Raw genomic sequence first — 18543 nt, 5'->3', positions numbered from 1 at the left:
TGAGCGCTTGGTCCAATCCCACCTAAAGTTCATCATCCCCTCCCTCCTGGACTCCCTACTATTCACCTACAGAGCCAACAGGTCTGTAGACGAGGCCATCAACCTAGCCCTCCATTTCTCACTGCTCTTCTCCCTGTACACCAACTGCTGCTTACAGGAGGGAGGTGGACTGGCGAGACAGGGAGAGCGTAATAACAATGCACATAATGTCACTATGCAGTTCCAAAAGGTCAAATTTTCACCAGTGTTGCTCTTTAAACTTTTAACAACTCATCATTTACAAGAAAAGAGATGTGAAACTGACACATATGACAAGAAGAGAAAGGATGAATCATAACTAAAAAGCCAAGCATTTACACATTTTATTTAACATTTTTTTAAATATTTTTCATAGGTTTGGACAGCTTAAGTCTTCATGTGTAATGTATATGAAGCCCATGTGCACATGTCTGGGTTTGCATGTTTATAAGCAGGTTTGGCATTTGTCCTAAATATGTTACTCTGACTATTACTAATGTACTTGGATATTTTTTATGTCGAACGGTCTACACCAGAGTCCAGTGATGTGGATGTGATGTGATGTTCCCAGAGCCATAAACAGAACCAGCACAGTTCAAAGCCATGGTAATAAGAAGAACCACTAAGTGCACGTCTAACAGAGCGCACTGGAGGGACACTGGAAGCGTTCATGACTTCTGTGGGAGACTGGATTCTACTGGTTCATTGTACCCAATGTCTTAAGTTTTAGTGGTTTCACCATACACTTAAATTTAGACACACATAACTTTAAGCTCATTAAGATCACTGGTTCTCTAAAGGGGGTGCTCAAGAGGATGTTAATTTGTAGTTAAAGATTAAATACATTTTACACAGTTATTAATTTATCATCGCAAAGACTGCAAATATGTAGGCAATGGAATGACCTTTACAAACAATGACCTTTTAATTGAAAAGCAAATGGCTGACCCTTTTGTTTTTTTAGTTCATCTTCACTCTTCAAGTATAGCTTCTAAATTGGTTTAAATTGTGCATGTATATTTATTGCAAATTTATCAAAGAAATCAGAAAATGTACACCCTGTTATAATTATCATGTGGGTTAATTCTACTTCAGGCCTGATAAGTCTTGTCTGGACCAGTATACAAGCTGAAATGCCTGTACCTACCCGCATTTTATAACAAGGTAACTTTTGACCAGACTGCTGCATCATAATCAGTGGGTGGCCTAACTAACGTGCCGGAGAGAGCTGCAACAACCACATCATTTGCACAGTCAACCCACAGACACACTCTCTCATTCAACACGCAGCAGGACTCCAGGGGGCGCTGTGATGAGTGTAATTACTATGTCCTCACTGTGGAATTACACTGATGGGATGCTGACTTGGCATTCCTGCAGTGTCAGAACCTAGATTTGAATAATTGCTTGATAATGCTAGAGTGATCTTGGTTTCTGTTTCACTTTTTTTTTTCTTTTTCTATCATACAGACACAGAAGTGAATAAGCTATTTCTGTTAAGTATAATTTCTGGAAAGTCCTCTGTGCAAATGTTGGGCTATATGCAAAATATGATTCAACCTTTGGAATTAGTTGGTGTATTATCACTTCCACATTCTCTTTACTGAAGTAATGACAAAGTGTACTTTTGCGTTTTAGAATTACCCATCTGTATTTACTTGCTTACATTTGGATTGAGTTATTTTTCTACAAAGCCATGAATCATAAAACTCATTAGAATCATTCAAATCACCCCCTATAATAACACACAAAAATCTCAACCTCACTTCCAGGAGTGTGTCCTAGGGCAGCTGTGGCTGTAATAGAATATTATCTTCATGGAGTAAATTAAGAATGCAATGTGCAGCACCTGTGAATGTCCAAAAAAGAATTATAAGAATGATGCATTATTATTATTATTATTTTATTGTATTTATAATTATGATTATTATTATCTTTATTTTTTTATTTTTTTATTATCATTATTATTATTTTATTTTTATTTATTTAAAATTATTATTAATTATATTATTATTAAAACTCGATTATTATAATTTTTATGCAGCCACTATTACTGAACCCATTTTTAAATACAGATAGTTTCGAGTGGAAGTTTTGGAACATGCCTCTTGCTCGGTTATTCCTGTTGAGTCCTTAAACTTTACAGGTAATAAACTTAAATCTTAACCCTGACAGAAGTCTTTGTCTGGCCGTATAGTCCGTGAACTCAGCGGTGCAGGAGATCGCGAGGGAGGCGTGACGTCATGGCACGGTGCCACAGCGCTCCGCGTTCAGACAACTTTGTGCGGCGTCGACCGACACTTTCACGCGCCGCTTTAGAGGCTACAAACACCGCACTTTTCCACCAGAACGAGCGGTTTCGAGTTGTATTTAGTCGCCGCTCAACCTAGTCTGGCAACCTATGTTTCCGGAGATATTCACGTGCATTTGCCGCGTTAGTCCCCAAAAGTTCATCCGCTGCTTTTTCCTTCATCTAACGCCGACTGGAAGAGGGTGAATGCGCGGTAATAACCATGGCTTTGTAACCGTTATCATTGGATCGTTGTCCTCTGGCGCCTTTTCGCATGACGTTGTCTCGTATGGTCCGGTCCGAAGTAGCGGAGAGGGCTCGGGGGCAGAGCCGGGCTTCACCATGAGGATGCCCCGGGGAGGACTGCTGTTCCTGGCCACGCTCCTCTGCTCGCTCTTTCTGCTCGTGCTCTACTTCCAGAGCGTCACCAAACCAGGTAAAGCTTATTATTGTCTCTGTGTTTGTTTGTTTGTTTGTTTGTTTGTTTCACGTGTGATGTGCTGTGTCCAAAAGATGCAGTTTTTGTGGATGCAGTGTGGACTGTAATGGTGTAATCTAGTCTAGAACACTTTCACTGGCTGCAGCAGAAATGGTCACATTAAATTGAAAGTGCACAATTGCTTTTTAATCAATCCCTGGCATAGTCTGGAGCATTCCCCTTTTTCCTGCTCAGATGAGGTTAATTTGGAGCTTACTGTGTCTGCCTCTGTGAATCTGTTAGTTCTTAATAAATGGAAAGTCATTTATTTTCTATTATGATGTAATATTGAACCGATATTAGATTACACGTTCAAAAGCTTTTATTGAATTGTAATTACCTTGTTTTGCAACGGTCGTCTTGCGCTATAGTTTAAAACGCTGTTCCTTTTGAAATGTAAGTCTTATATTGTGTTTGGCTAAATGGCTTATTGCATTACGATGTCAGGGAAAGCATGCTGTGCCTGTTGGTCAGTGTTTGAGACCATGGGGGACCTCAGGGGTACACGAGCATTTACCAGAGGGCACTTGGAATGGTTCCAGATTTTAATGAAGTTGAAAGTATTTGACTAAATCATGTTTTTTGGGATAAATGGGGTTTTTTGGTACATTTGTAGACCATTTGTACATTTTTAAGACCGTTTTCAATGAATGAATATCATTAAAAAAAGAAAATATTGGCTAATACAATAAGCTACTAAACAACTCTACACAGAATATTGTATTAACACAGAAGACGCTCATCCTCTGGTTTGCAATATGCGGTCCATCTCCATCTAAAAGCAACGATTCACACTTTTGAGGACAGTGAGGTTAATAATTATGTTTAGCTGGGAGGAAGGATGGTTTGAAAGAGGAGTGAAGGAGGCCATTTTTGTTAAGAAGGAAAATCCCACTTTGAACAGAAATGGAGGTAAACCTCTGAGGAGTGTCAATGCTAACGACATACTTGACAGCACTAGCTCAGACACAATGAAAAGCCCATAACGACCCGAGCTGTAGGTGAACAGACTAGTAAGAACAGCAGTGTTATAACTCCTCCCTATGGGCGGGACTATTTTGAGGTCAGAAGTGTAGAAATTTTAACTTCTCAAACCGTTTTCCTCAGATTGAGAATGACTTTTGATGGAAGCGTCCGGATGACCACGAGAGTGAGACAAAGCTTAGGGGTGACTCGAGACAAACAAGTTGGGATCCACTGCTGTTGGTGACCTTTAGCATCTCTAAAATGCAGCTTTTGTGGTGTGCTCGCTGTGATACAGTGAGGACAGAGCGGTGGCCCATGTGGGTCCATCTCACCAGTGCTAGGTGTGACTTAGTTACTAATGCTTACTTACTGCTATGTAGTATCTTACTGTTTTTTAAAAAAAATAACTACTTACATTTAATTAAATTACAGTTTGACTATTCACAAAATACTTTGTTATTTGCAACAACAAAAAACAACGAAAAGAAGACAGCGTAACTGCCCTCTGCAGCTAACCACCGCTTAAACGAGGAAAACCCAAAGAGGTGACTTGTGCTGTAGCGAACCACCTCTGAGCAGAGATAAGCAGCTTGTGGCAGCAGAGTGGAGATGTGACTCATTTCTATAATCATACATACAATGAATATGGAGTTTTTGGGCACTCAAAGACACTTTACAACAGTGGGTTTCAAAGTGAGGTCTGGGGACCTCAGGGGGTGTTGGGGTCCCCCAAAAATGATTGTAACACTGATCATTACTTAAATACAATTTATTTTTATATACAATCACAAAAATACAATGTTTTCGTTGGAAAAAACTAAAAAAAAATGTATCTTTCATCCAAATTTGACTATAAACATGGTTTGAAATTCAGATTTCTGTTGTGATCTCATTGTTGAGTACAATGTGGGGTCCTTGGGGTATTGTATTGCCGGTAAAGGGTCCCTGGCCTCAAATAGTTTGAGAACCCCTGCTTTACAACCAAAGAAACAAAGTAAAACGTTTGTTGGTGATATGTCATTTGACCCAATTAAAAAAAAAAAATTAGCTCTTTTTACGCAGCTTTAATAAATCTAAACACACATAGTTGGTTTATTTTATATCGCAAGAGAAAGTATTGTAACTAAGTTACTTTCTTGACTACTAACAAAGTAATGTAATACAGTATGTTATATTTTTAACAAGTAATGTGTACTTTATTACTTCATCAAAGTAACTTACCAACAACCATTGATTAAACTGAGGAGAAAGAATAAAGTGTGAAATCAGATTTCCTTTTAGCTCAACATCTTTCTTGACAGGCGTCTCTGGCTCTGTTCACCCTTTCAGCTGTTACAAATCAACATTATGTGAACGTTTCAGCCATTTCTAAAGCTACATGTGATAATGCTCAGACATGCTGGGCGTTTAAACAGTCACATTTTCCACTGTGGCAAACACAAACAATTAGCTTGGTTTAATGGCTCATCATACTGCCAGAGTGTGGTTATTAGGCCTGGACACCTGTAAGCTCATTTGGCCTTTGTGAAGCAGCAGAAACATAATGAAAAGTGAATGAAATGAAGTATGAATGCTCTCACTGTGGCCTGGAATGTTTTCAGAACCCCCTCCTCCCCCTTCTCCCCCTCCTCCCGCACAGACCCCCTGCATTCCTCTGGGTTCCCACTCCTCACCTCGCCCCCCTCCCTCACTCTCTCCTGTCCCTTTGTTTGGGAGCTCTGGGGTTTGGACACTGAAAGACAGATCGGTCCTAAGAGAGAGTCCCTGGTTCAGGGGGATTGGAGAGGGCTGATTGATTTGCCCCCATCAGGAATGCTTGAAGACGTGCTGATGCAAAGAAACATACATTGCATGGTAGTGTTGTGGTTTTTGAATGTCGGTGGGACCAATATACCATACACAGAAATGATCCTTACGTAATAGAGGAAGAAGCTGGATGAGTGACGAAACGTGTCCACTCATAAAAACCTTTGTCAACAGAATTTTACTAAAAAAACTAGGCTTTTTTTTTGTTTAGTCTATGTTTTGTTTCAATAAAGTAACACAAGATAAAAGCAGTTCGATTTCACGCAAACTAAATATAAAGCTAACATAATCCAATCTAATCTGTGGGTTGTGATTTAACTTAAACGGAATGTTTGAGTGTTAAGCATAGAGCCATTACTATCTCAGTTTCTTCAAGGGCTATACAGAGTGCCACTTTTAAGCAGACAAAATTAATCCTATAGGTTGAGTTCAAGTTCTAGAATGTGATGATGGCATAATCTTAGATGGAGGGCAAGTACATACAATTTATTTGGCGATGATCTGCAATTAAAATCCAGGAACGTCGACCCTGATCACTATTTGTCGGTCGTTAGTCCCACAAACGTGTCATATTAAAGTCTTCAAGTCTTTTCAACTGATCTATGCAAACTGAAGACGTTGAACCTTGTGCCAGCTTTTGTTTCATGTGAATAAGTCTTGTAATTACGGAGAAATGAGCCATAAACCAGGTCAACTCGTCTAAAATCTGACAGTTAAAACAGACCATGGAATTCTGACCTGTTCCCTATTTTAAACTTAGGCGTTCTAGAATGCTGTGATTGCGTCAAAACCACTCTCTACCTGCCGCCACACACACGCCCAATGGTAAAATGGTTACTGTAGATCTCGTTGTTCCGCACGCTCTCCGCTCGCTCGCCCGTCCCCGCTGACCCTCACCCCACCCTGCAGTTTAATAGCTCTAGCCTCCTGCTGCCTGTCTTGTCTTGCCTGTTGGCTGATGTTACAGTTTCACCCGCAGCAGCCAGCGGGACCACATGAAAAGGGGGCTAATTCGCAGGATGGCAACAAAGCACCGGGCTTGTGTAATTGCCAAGTAAGTGGTTAAACGACTTCTGGAAATCATACACTACTCATTGATTTGATTATATTATTATCACCTTTGAAAGTGTTTATTATCGGTTGTCAACAAGAGAATCACAGCGGTATTTTGCGCCGTCTAGTTAAGTTCCGTTCGGTCAGACGAGACGAGAAGACAGTTTGAACTTAAGCTTCTAACTTTGTGTTCTTAGCTGCTCATCACCAAGATGTTCGATGATCAGAACTAAGCAGGTGAATGTGCAGTATATGGACTTTAAAAACATAAAGGAGCACTTCTTGGATTACCTCCAGATCATGTGCATCAGTAGAAGGCATGGAGAGGGAAATGGGAGTAAATATGAGAGATTACGCAAACGTCCACAAGTGAAACAACCCAAAAGTCCTGGCTTTAGATTTGGGTGGCGCAGTGGTCTAAGAAACATACTCGGGTTCTCTATCAGACCTTTCCTGACTACGGCATCCCTATGTTGGGCTGCACGATCTATTTGCGATTGCCACTAGATTTGCAATACATGTTTAAATATCTGAGTTCAAACATTTCCAAGAGCCGTAACATATGAGAGAAGACTGAACTCCTTCACGAATCACATGAATTTGAGCATGTTTGTTGAGTTGAGAGCATTATATTACCTAAATATTTGTCGCCTTTGCAAATGATTTAGAACGATTTTAGATTCCGCATGTGTTCCTGGTGGTAACATGGCGGTGGTGGTTTATTCTTTGTAAGTCAGTTTAGGCACAAATCTAATGTATTCTTCTGTGCATCTTGTGTAACATTTGGCTGGTTTCTATAGTCAGTGTGTTCTCAGATGTGGACTGGATCTGAAATACAGTAACGTAAACATGGGCTGAATCCAGGACAGACCGCTCTTCTTTTTTTTTTTAATATATAACATATGTCCTCACAGTGAACAAGGAATATGGATGTTTTGTACTTAGATCATGACTCCTCTCTCTATTCTTTAGTCTTTGTACAAACGTAACCTTTTCGGGAAGTTCCTGAGTCGTTTTTTGAGAGGAGGTATCAGAGCATGACAGTAAGAGCAGTGTGTGCAGGGAAGACGTTATTTACTTTTCCAAACATGTCTTATTTATCGGCTCAGTTGGACTGATCTAATGCTTGGGTTGAGAGAGGCCCAGATGCACAGACATAGCTCTGTGTTTCACATGGAACCTACAGAGCGATGGCTTTCATATCTGCACATGTGCGGCAAATCCTCCCAGTATTAGACTGTCTTCCACTATGAAGGATACTTTTCTTTGAAGGCACTGGACTGAGTTAATATTCAATGGAACAACTTAATATGACTCTCCTATGAGCTTTTGAAATTTTAGTCTAAGGATTGTGAGAATAAATATTGCAATTTAACGATTATCTGCGATTATTAACATATTAAACCTGAAATAAAAATCCAAAGTGTTCATTCTTTCTTGTTTTCTACTGCTTCATGAAATTGAACTTTCTGAATGAGAAATTTGACATAAACAGATTTAAAAAAAAAAAAAAAGCACTTTTAATTTAGGTTTACTTTTTTGAGGAAAAGGTGAGCAGAAAGGACTCAATTTTGCTTCTAAAATAGTCACATTTATTTTTATTGAACTAAAAAAAATATCTAATTTCAATCAGGAAATTGTCATGATTATCATTTTTAGTATTTATGATTATACATCTATATTAATAAAAAATAATCACGATTATCGATTAACCTAAAACATTGACATCCCAATTTTGAACAAATCAAAATGGTGTATGACAAAAAAAAATGTACAACATTTTGTTTTGAGCTTGGCATATATATATATGTATGTATGTATGTATGTATGTATGTATGTATGTATGTATGTATAATTTGATATATATATATATATATATATCAAATTATACATACATACATACATACATACATCAAATTCAATACATTTTCCCGGCTTTATGATGTAGGGCCTCTATATTAGGTCTGCTGTGTTTTTGTTCTGATAAAATTCCTTTCTGCACGCACTCAAATCCTTTTAGCACGACAGCGTCTACCTTCCTCCCCGCCAGAGCCATTTGTCCTAATTAAGTGTACTGTCACTCCCATTGGACATGAAGTTCTGAGCGTATTATTGTTGCTCTCCTATTCTCTCACTTCCTGTGTCACCACCCTGAACCAGGAAACACCCCCAGCCTCTCATTAGAAAACCATTACAGCAATAAGGGCATATTAATGTACAGGATCATTAATAACAGCTAGACAATGTAATTATGACAATACATTAAACTATAGCATGCAACCGACACAATAACACAAATACATGAACATACACATGATCTGTTTTATTCAGATACAATGTAAAAGCAGCTTTTAGGGTCAAACCAGAAACACTGTAGTGCGCTGTAACGCTGTAGTGCACAATATGGTACATTGAGAAGAGGCAGTGGCATGAGACCCTTACTCAGAAGCACTGCCTCAGATTACTATTTTGGATCGAAGCAAACATGATCAGACTTCAGATGATACTGTTGACATTTAAAGGAGACATTTAGCGTCATGCCAGAGGACAATGGAACTGTAATGTCAAGTCATCCCGTTCATTTCTGGGCTTACAATGAATAAAGCACAATAAAAGCAGATTCAAGAGGAATCCTTTGAAGTAAGAGGCCAACGTTATATAGCCTTAGTAAATAGTGTCATTATGTACATTAGATTTGTTTACCCTTTAGTATTCAATATGATGTGTCTGCGTCAGACACGGAATAGCCTGTTCTGCCCAAACATGACTCCATAATGTCTGACAGGTTGGCACTCTCGATAGACAGCTCACAGTAGGAAAGACCTGGACCAGACCCTTTTGTCCAGGTCTGTGATCACTAAATGTCGTATCATTAGATGGAGACAGCATAATACTCTTTTACAAGATGCAAAACTGAACCTGAAAACCCAAAAATAGATTTGAAAATACTTAAACATAGAGCCACCATTGTCATTTTGACCATCACAGTTTGTACACATGTATTATGTCTCAAACTATAAATGACTAAATATTATATAATTTGTCTTAAATATTGTTGTGTAGTAACGTGTATGCATTCATTCTGTACTTTCTTCCACTAGATGTACCTGGCAAGTGTACTTTACCTTGTGTACACTCTTTGGGATGAGGCAGCCGTCGGCCCATTATGTCCAATTACTCCCATGCAGCTAAAGGCCTCATTTAAACCTCTGTCTGTCATCACAGCCTCTCTGTTACTGCTGTCTGCAGCCATGTCTGAACACAGGGTTACACAGTGACACATGTCTGCCAGCCCTGAGTCAGCTGCTTCTGTTTGGGACTGACCACCTCTGACCGTCAGAGTCTGGGAGGAAGTGGACTCTAGCTCGGAAAAGCACAGTCATATTTTCTTCAAAACTGTTTTGTAATGTTGAAGTATCAGCATATACCCTTATTTGAAAGTAGAAAAAAGAAAGAAAGATTTTTTTTTTGCATAGCTTCAAAACAACATTTACAATATTTTCTAATTGTTTTATATATTACCCACCTCTAGTTCTGCATTGACTGAAAAAATGAATAGTGTTATTGTTGCACTGTGACACTTTCTGTAGCAGTGTTCATGTATTAATCCTGTGGTGCTCTGGGTGTGATTCCGATGAAAGGAGTGCGTATGTGTCACGGTCATCAGCGCTTGTGAGGCTGCCACATCTTGTTCTTGTAATTAGCAGCTCATGTAGCAGGCGCTTAGCTCAGAGCATGTGGCTAATATAACGCCTCCTCATCTCACAGAGCCACATCCTGTTACTACCAACTAGCCCATCTATCTTTTCCTGTCTTTAACTGTTAGTGTTTAAATACACAGAATCCTTTTCTTTTGGACTCACTTTCATTTATACAGGAAATTGAATCGGCCTCAATGGACACTTTCGTTCTACTCCAGTTTGAATAGACACAGAACCAGACAATGGTCTCATACATCTTGTTTGGCAATTGAGGAAATCAATCTATGTGTTAAACTTCTGCAGTACATCTGATATGCAAATGAGAGTGGAAACAGTGAGTGTCAGAGTGTGCACTTCTGCTCCTATTGTAACACGGAATTTACACCTGAAGCTACAGTGACACGTAACGTAGGCGGTGTATCAGTCTACACCAGAGATGTCAGAGCTGCTCCTATTCTGTGTATCTCCTCGCCGCTTTAACACCAAACTGTTTTATATAATTTAATTATAAATTGTTGGTCGGATGAAGTCGGTTTTAAAACTTTACAAAAGGTAATCAGAGGGACGATGCTTTTCAAAGGGCAATAACGAGCCGTGGATGCTGTGCTTGTATTAATTGGGCTACTTACCATCAAAATGTTGGCTATTTCACCCCATGTCTTCTCTTTCTTAAGTTGGCCTTGTAAAATTAGTGTTTGACATCATAAAGTATGTTATATTTTTCCAATTTGACGATAAACCTGTCCTCGTCCACCATGAACACACCTAATCTGAACGCGATCAGGATGCAAAGCACGTTTTTGATAATGGCGATCTTAAACGTAACACTTTTGTTTCTGCTCACATTCTTATGATCAGGCAGCATGAATATTGCTAATCTAGTTATGATACTCTTTATTACGGTAGTATCTGATTTTCTTTTGACAATTCTCGACCCTGGTGACTATGGCATTTCCATCTGAATGGAAACAGTAAGCGTGAAACATAACCCAGTTCTAACTAGGTCTCATATGTTTTCATTTGGTGACACCGAGTAAATTGTGTCACTTCCTGACTCTAACAGAACATGTGGTTTTGCGGTCTCTCTGATGGAACACACAACTAAGACGCTTTCAAGTTCTCGGATTCTTTTTCTTGTCATACAACATACTGGAATACAAACACAAACAACGTGTTATTCCTCCTCCTTGGTGTCTCCATTTTCATGCCAAACTACAAAGACCGTATCTACACAGTATATGAGTGAACATTATTTACATCCTTAAAGTGGGACTAACCACCTAAACTCCGCCCACAACGAGCTGATAAACTGGACAGCGCCTGGAGGACAAAAGGGGAGAGTGATGGGCGGTGTCTGGACCACTGAGGAACAGCTTGACTTGCACTTCCAGCTCCGCTCCTGCAGGTGTGAGATAACAAATGTAGACCATTCATGTGATCAACTCGGAAAAGCTACGTGCAATAGCAACATTTGACATACATTAGCAGAGACGCATAAGAATCGGAAAGTTATGTCAAAACCTGTTATTGTCATGATAGTTTGCGTGAGGAGATGGTTGCTTAACATTTCACAAAACTGTTTTGGCATTTGGGCTTTAATTTGTGAGGTAGAATAGTCATATTGGTGTAAACGTTTAGCTCCTCATTGGCCAACTGAAGCAACAGAACATCTGCCAGTACAACATCCGCTAGTGGTGGAAGCCTCTTAAAGTCTGAGGGGTAAATCCTTGTTTGATGCTCTGTTTGGGTTTATAAGCCAAGTGTGCGTTCAGCTTTACACAAATACAGACCACCCACATCCTCCCGGCGCTTTTATCCAAGTGAGCAGTTTTCCGAATTACACCACAGGTCGCTTGAAAAATAGCGTGGCCATTTCTCTCCATTTTAAACGTCATTAAAATGAGTTGAGATTGTTTTTTCGCTTGACCTCCTCCTGCTTCCTGTAGAGTCTTACCAGGTTTGCATTGGGCTTTCAGCAGGCAAATACAGTTGTGTTTATCCAGAGCTTAGAATCCCCATTAATTACTCAACGTTCCACCAAGAATGCCTTTTAAGTTGGCTTTATGTGTGTCTGGAATAGCGTTAGCCTGCTGTAGTTTGATGTCTCGAAAGACATTGGTTTTCCTTTATCACATCTCTGCAATTATTGTATTTAATCTGAGACGTTTAAAGAAACAAATGCAAAATTCAGGACTTTATATGGAGTCTTTGTCAAACCTGATAAAGCAAGAATAATCCACTCAAGTCAAATTATGATTTAATCCAACCGTAGTACCTTTTAGATGACCAGACTAGACAATTGGGAGTAATAAGTGAAACTAAACTATGTGTGCGCACTCCCCCCGTGCGGACTGATACAACACACACGTGCGTTTGTTTATTAGCGCGACGGATCACATCGCATCTCTCGTCTCCCGTAGATTTCCGTTTTCTTCTGAGTCAGCTCGAACTGTCTTTCTCCGTCTTAATTTTGCCCCGTACACTGAAGGAACTATATTATGATAGATCCATGCGCTTAGGCACGCGGAAACGTGGGGACAAACCGCACGAGGCTGCAGGTGAGCGATAGGTCCGTTTTATGATTGATACGTGGCAGGACTAATCAGCAGTCCACGCCACGAGGAAATAAGACTTAGTAAGCCAAAAAAATTGTCCATTCAACCTTTAAGTTGACTAAAGTTAGAGTTAAAAGATACTAAAATGCAGTAATTCCATGGTTAGTCAAGACACACTAAAGGTCCTTAATGGAACAGAATTGAGGATTAATAGCTAGACCTTCTAAATCTATTTTACCATTGTAGCTTTGAATGAATCAGACATTGAAATAACATGAAACCATTGATAAGGCGGTTTGACATCATTTAGAGGAGCTTTGGGACTTTGCCTTAGTCACGTTTGGGTAATGCCAACAGAACTTGTCATTTTGCTCACTCACCAGTGCTGTGTGTTCCAGGTTCCTCCATTCTATACTCGGATTACTCCAAATTACAGGAAGTAGATGCGGTGCAGAGTTTGATTACTAACATTTTGATAAACGAATATACTATTGCATGCTAAAATGGGTTGGGCTTTCCAATGTTATAATTACCACAAACCTCGCACTTCATTTCGCCGTGAGCAATGCAACCACCAGAAGAGACCTAAAAATAAGTATGGAAGTCGAATATCCTTGGACAAGATAAGAAAGGGTTTTATTTAGTTTGTATGGTTGGTAACCCTTTACTCATTTGACAGGAGGTTTGTGTTTTCCCACTAATCCTTGGGTTGCTGGTTCAATTCTTATTATGTCCCTTAGCTGGACACTCCCACATTTCCCTCTGGCACAGTACAATATGAGTGGTTATAATAGGAAGGACGTCCAGTTTAAAAACCTGCCAAATCACTCCGCGACTACTTCACACAGTACAGCCCATGGCCAAACGTAGGCTTTTATACACAAACTCTGCACAACATCCATACGATTTGTTTTGAACTTGTTTGTTTCATGTAAATCTGCAGAAAGAGCCTTGCCAGGACCACATTCTTCCCGCTGTACCCTTTGCTCCGGCCTTTCTCTGCTTCCTCGCTGATGTGCTTTCCATATGAGCCAAACGTGTTTTCCCTACATTCTATAAGCTTCATTTGGAGGCTGGGTGTATCGTGGACATTCCCACCCCTGTCAACCTTTCTCTTTCCCTCTAACTCTGGAATAAAGCTGAACAATATATATCACAGTTGAATCAAAATCACAATTTGAGTTGGCACAATTATCAACTTGCGAATGCGTCAGTTATTTACAGTAGGTAATAGGATATTCTCTGCAAAGCACATAACACCCTTTCTTGGTTCTGAAATTGTTGTATCAGTTCACACTAGTCTCAAATGTTAGGCTGCTGGAGACTTAAACGATATGCACTCTGAATAGAAACGTACATCACAAATCTAATTGAAGATAATGTCTGCTGGAAGTGCAGCAGACACTGGGAGAGATAGAGAGATGGTGTATAACTATATAACAGATGTGATTAGGGACTAATTTAGGAAGGAATAAAACTGTCAATTCATATTCAATTGCATGCTGGAATTAGAACTTCATAAGTGAGTGACTGTGGAACTAAATACACGGATCAGAAATCCAATACTTTATTGTTACTGAAGGCAATTTAGCTGAGGTATAACAATATATATTTTACAATTCCTTCTTCTAGAACTTGAAGTCCAGTTTTTTTTTAACGTTTTTTGAGAGTGAGCTTCTTATGTGAGCTCATAGCAGTAGAATTTGATCCAGAACAAGCCTTTACAGTTGGCCAGAAGCCCCAGAAGCTCAGATCTAATCTTAGGGTGCATGGCACTTGGCATTAACAGTGGACTCAAAGTGTCTGCTGCCAGCGCATTGTGCTTATTGAAGCACTGGAACATATGGAGAACCACACGTTTGGATGTCACAGTCACAGAAGGCTCTGAAGTGTGTGAGGAGTTCCAGATAAAGCAACACAGGAACATTGTGTTCCTATAGAGTCTATAATGAGTAGAAAAAGGCCTTCAGATGAGAAACAGGGCAGACACGGAAAGTTGGCTCTCACTTTACTCGCCCATAACTCTGTATGGTCATCTTTACAGAGTAATTTAAGCTGCACGGCAAACGCATGACACATAGTAAAATGTGTTTCTCATTTCTGATCACTCTGTGGACTTCCTAAGGAGAAAATGTTGTCTGCATGAGTCTGCACACACGCTCACATACCTTCTTAAGCTATCATGTCACATCTTATGTCTTATCTTGTCCCATTTGAACTCTTCCGTTCTGTCCTCTTGCAGATGCTGGTGGGAAGACTAGCAAAAGGCTGGCGGGAAAAAGCAGAAGGAGTCCACTCCAGACTCTGTACAATGGAGATGAGGTGAGAACAAACCACTTCTTATTCATCAATATTTACAATTAATATTAATTTTCCCCATCTGTTATTTATAAGCCATGGGGCACTCAAAATCAAGTACCGGTAAATAGACTTCGTATGAGATCATGTATCTGCAGATAGGTGTAAAACTTAAAATGAGTAATTATAGGGCAGCAATGAATCACTCTTAATAAACTGGAAAATGTAACTCTCCTCCAGCTCCAAGTCCAAGGATTTACCATTTCTTTCTCATTTCAGTTGATAGTTGTGCACTGTTTCTTTCCAACAAATCTTGTTGTTATTGCCTAGTGTTCTTTACTTTGTGCCATTTATTATACGTTGTCTATAACCTATCATTTAAGTTTCTATACATCCAAACTTATTATACATTTAGGCCAAAGTTATTAAAAAAAACTTAACTATTTGAAGGAAAAAACAGGGAAGATTTCCAAAAAACTAAACTCCAATCTCTTTTAACACATTGCATATACAGCATAACACAGTACACATTTTGACTCATAGTTTTGTTTGTACTGCATGCTCCATCCCTGCGCAGTCGGAGATTCTGACCGCTCAGAGGTCCCTCCAAGGGCGCCGGGAGCTGCTGGAGCAGGCCTGTCTGAGCCATACCAAGAAACGCAGAGTGCTCTCACCCAGCGATCTCAAACACCTCATTGTGGACGACAAACACAGCCTTATATACTGCTATGTACCCAAGGTGAGTTCAGGCCAGGTGAAAATGTGGGCTCTTCCAAAACCAGCCAATGTTAAAGCGGTTTCCATGGCTATAGAACAAATATGTTGGGTTAATAGCTTCTATAAGGCTCCTTAAATATACCAGCATGTGCAGAAAAAGCTGCCATGAAGGAGAGCTGAAATGTTCATAGAGGTTTTAACAGGAGAACCTTTGAGAATAAATGTACTGAATAAGTAATTGGACAAAAATGAAATGTCGTCAACCTCTGGTCAGAATACACCAAAATGAACAAAATCATTGATACATGACACGTTAAACATCTGTAGAGGAAAGAAATGTCCTTGTTTAGAGGACCTAACATATTATAATATGCTTGTTTTTGTATACTTTCTATTGTGTGTCTTTTGGATACCTTTTTATTAGGCTGAGCGATATCGCGATCAAATTAAAATTGTGATCTGATCCATGAGACGATCTACTATTTTGGTGATATTGTGATTCTCTATTTCTCTATTTAATGCTGAAACACTCTTTTCCCCACCCACTCGTATTGGTCAGCCTCTGGAACTTCCTAAATAAAACAAAAAATACAAATGGCAGATGAATCGTGATCAACGTGGCCAACATTGTAAATCATTTATTCTTGCCTGGTAAAATAAACATTAAATAAATATATAGCCAACGACAACATGTTCATCATAAGCACACCACCATGTTGTAAAAAAAAGAACCAAAAAAACATGGGATCATTATTGTTAAGTGCTTCTGTTAGATTTTGGAATCAACAAAATAAATCCCTAAAGCAAAAACCCCAAGTCTTACGCAGAATCACCAGCTTCTATTTCTCACTTTAACCTTGAAAGTTTCCACGAGTGCAGCCTTTAATCGTGCCCTTCCTTCCAGCTGTATGATTTCGCATAGGGCTGCCAATCTTGACAACAAATACGTTTTTTACAGACTACAAAGCCGTTTTAAAGCCACACAGAGAAACGTGTTGGTGCACATGAACATTGTGAGACTTTTAACTCTAAACAGGAAATGCCTTAAACAACAAAAGTGCCAATATCAGAAGTAAAAGTGGAATAATGGAATAATAATTGTGTTCATCCACAGGTAGCATGCACCAACTGGAAGCGTGTCCTGATGGTCCTCAGCAGCGACGGCCAGTACACAGACCCCCTGTCCATCCCGGCCAGCGAGGCTCACGTCCCGGGAAACCTGCGGCGCATGTCCGACCTCTCCGTCTCCGAGATCAACCACCGCCTCCGCTCCTACCTCAAGTTCCTCTTCGTGCGCGAGCCTTTCGAGCGCCTGGTGTCCGCTTACCGCAACAAGTTCACCCGCAGCTACAACACTGCCTTCCACAAACGCTACGGCACCAAAATTATCCGCCGGCACAGACCGAACCCCGAGCGGGAAGCTATGGAAAAGGGGAATGACGTGTCTTTTTTAGAATTTGTCCAGTATCTCGTGGACCCTCGAACGCAGAGGGAAGACTCCTACAACGAGCACTGGGAGCGGGTGCACTCTCTCTGCCATCCCTGTTTGATTCACTATGACGTCGTGGGGAAGTACGAGACGTTAGAGCCGGATGCCCAGGCCGTGCTTAAACTGGCCGGAGTCGATCAGACAATCCAGTTTCCCACGTCTCATAAAAGCACCCGAACGGACGGAAACATGGCCGCCGGCTTCTTTGAACACGTAAGCCCCTTTTACCAAAAGAAACTGTTTAACCTGTACCGCATGGACTATATGCTCTTTAATTACTCCACTCCAGGGTATCTCAGAACTAGATGATGGAAATACAAATGTTGGGAATTGCGTGATCATTATGGACTGAAACGTTGCACTATTTTTTGTTGTCACAGACTTTTTTTATCTGCTGTTTTACAGACTGAACTTTTCTATTGGAGCCATTTAAAAAAAAGATGTATCAAATGCAGTAACAGGGTTTTAAACTGCAAGTGTGATACACTTTCTCATTGTGTTTCTTTTCTCTCTTTACTCTGGGACACAGCGTTCACATAATGTGTCACTAATGTGTAAAACTTAATTTATATACTGCGTCTTAGGAAGTTTATTATTTTGAAACCTGCGTTGGTGTTCTTACAGCACAATCTGTTTGCTATAGATGCAATAATAACTCAGCATCATTTTACTTACAAGCAAAAATGACATTTAAGGGCTGGGCATTATGAAACAACACTCTCCATATTTTCTGTAGTTTATATATGGACTCCGGGAATAGTTTAGTTATTGTTGTGGCAATAATCAAGCCCCACATAATGGGAAAAAGGAATGAAGAATGTGATTAATAATATAATCAAACAGTAATGACCTTAACTAAGGTCGTTGCTAATAGGGTAGTGACAATTTCCTGTTTAGCTTGTTACATTCCTCTTCTAAATCTGCTGTTTTTCTGTAGAAGGCGTGGATTGCCGTTGATGGGCTGGTCTTATATGGTCAGGAGCGAGATCGACTGTACTCTTACTGTGAATTAGGGCTGCAACAATTAATCAACTATCCAAATACATAGGTTATTTTCAAAGACAAAAACTTAAGCGATGTCATTACCTTGTTGATATGTTTCGGCTGCTACAGTGTCGGCAGTGAACTTAAATCTTTAAAAATAACCTACATTTTTGGATAAATTAAAACAA

General features: G+C 39.8%; 2 protein-coding genes across 2 annotated transcripts in view; both read left to right on the top strand.

Moving 5' to 3' along the window:
- LOC140363593 (craniofacial development protein 2-like) overlaps positions 1–18543 on the top strand; it is a 184870-nt gene that overhangs the window by 95042 nt on the left and 71285 nt on the right. The window lies entirely within an intron of this gene.
- LOC140363158 (carbohydrate sulfotransferase 11-like) lies at positions 2549–17948 on the top strand. The gene is made up of 4 exons (XM_072449527.1): positions 2549–2744; positions 15110–15189; positions 15743–15904; positions 16997–17948. The coding sequence occupies exons 1-4, from the start codon at positions 2651–2653 to the stop codon at positions 17678–17680; spliced, it is 1020 nt and encodes a 339-aa protein (XP_072305628.1). The 5' UTR covers positions 2549–2650; the 3' UTR covers positions 17681–17948.

This window comes from Eucyclogobius newberryi, unplaced genomic scaffold (genome assembly GCF_026437365.1).
Source record: "Eucyclogobius newberryi isolate DKJ021-1_F unplaced genomic scaffold, fEucNew1.0.hap1 SCAF_17, whole genome shotgun sequence".
NCBI lineage: Eukaryota > Metazoa > Chordata > Actinopteri > Gobiiformes > Gobiidae > Eucyclogobius > Eucyclogobius newberryi.
This window is presented reverse-complemented; position numbering and strand designations above follow the sequence as displayed.

Coding starts and splice junctions, on each gene's coding strand:
- LOC140363158 (XM_072449527.1), top strand. CDS start 2,651: ATGAGGATGCCCCGGGGAGGACTGCTGTTCCTGGCCACGCTCCTCTGC. Junction 2,745..15,109: donor CCAGAGCGTCACCAAACCAG/GTAAAGCTTATT, acceptor GTCCTCTTGCAG/ATGCTGGTGGGAAGACTAGC. Junction 15,190..15,742: donor CTCTGTACAATGGAGATGAG/GTGAGAACAAAC, acceptor ATCCCTGCGCAG/TCGGAGATTCTGACCGCTCA.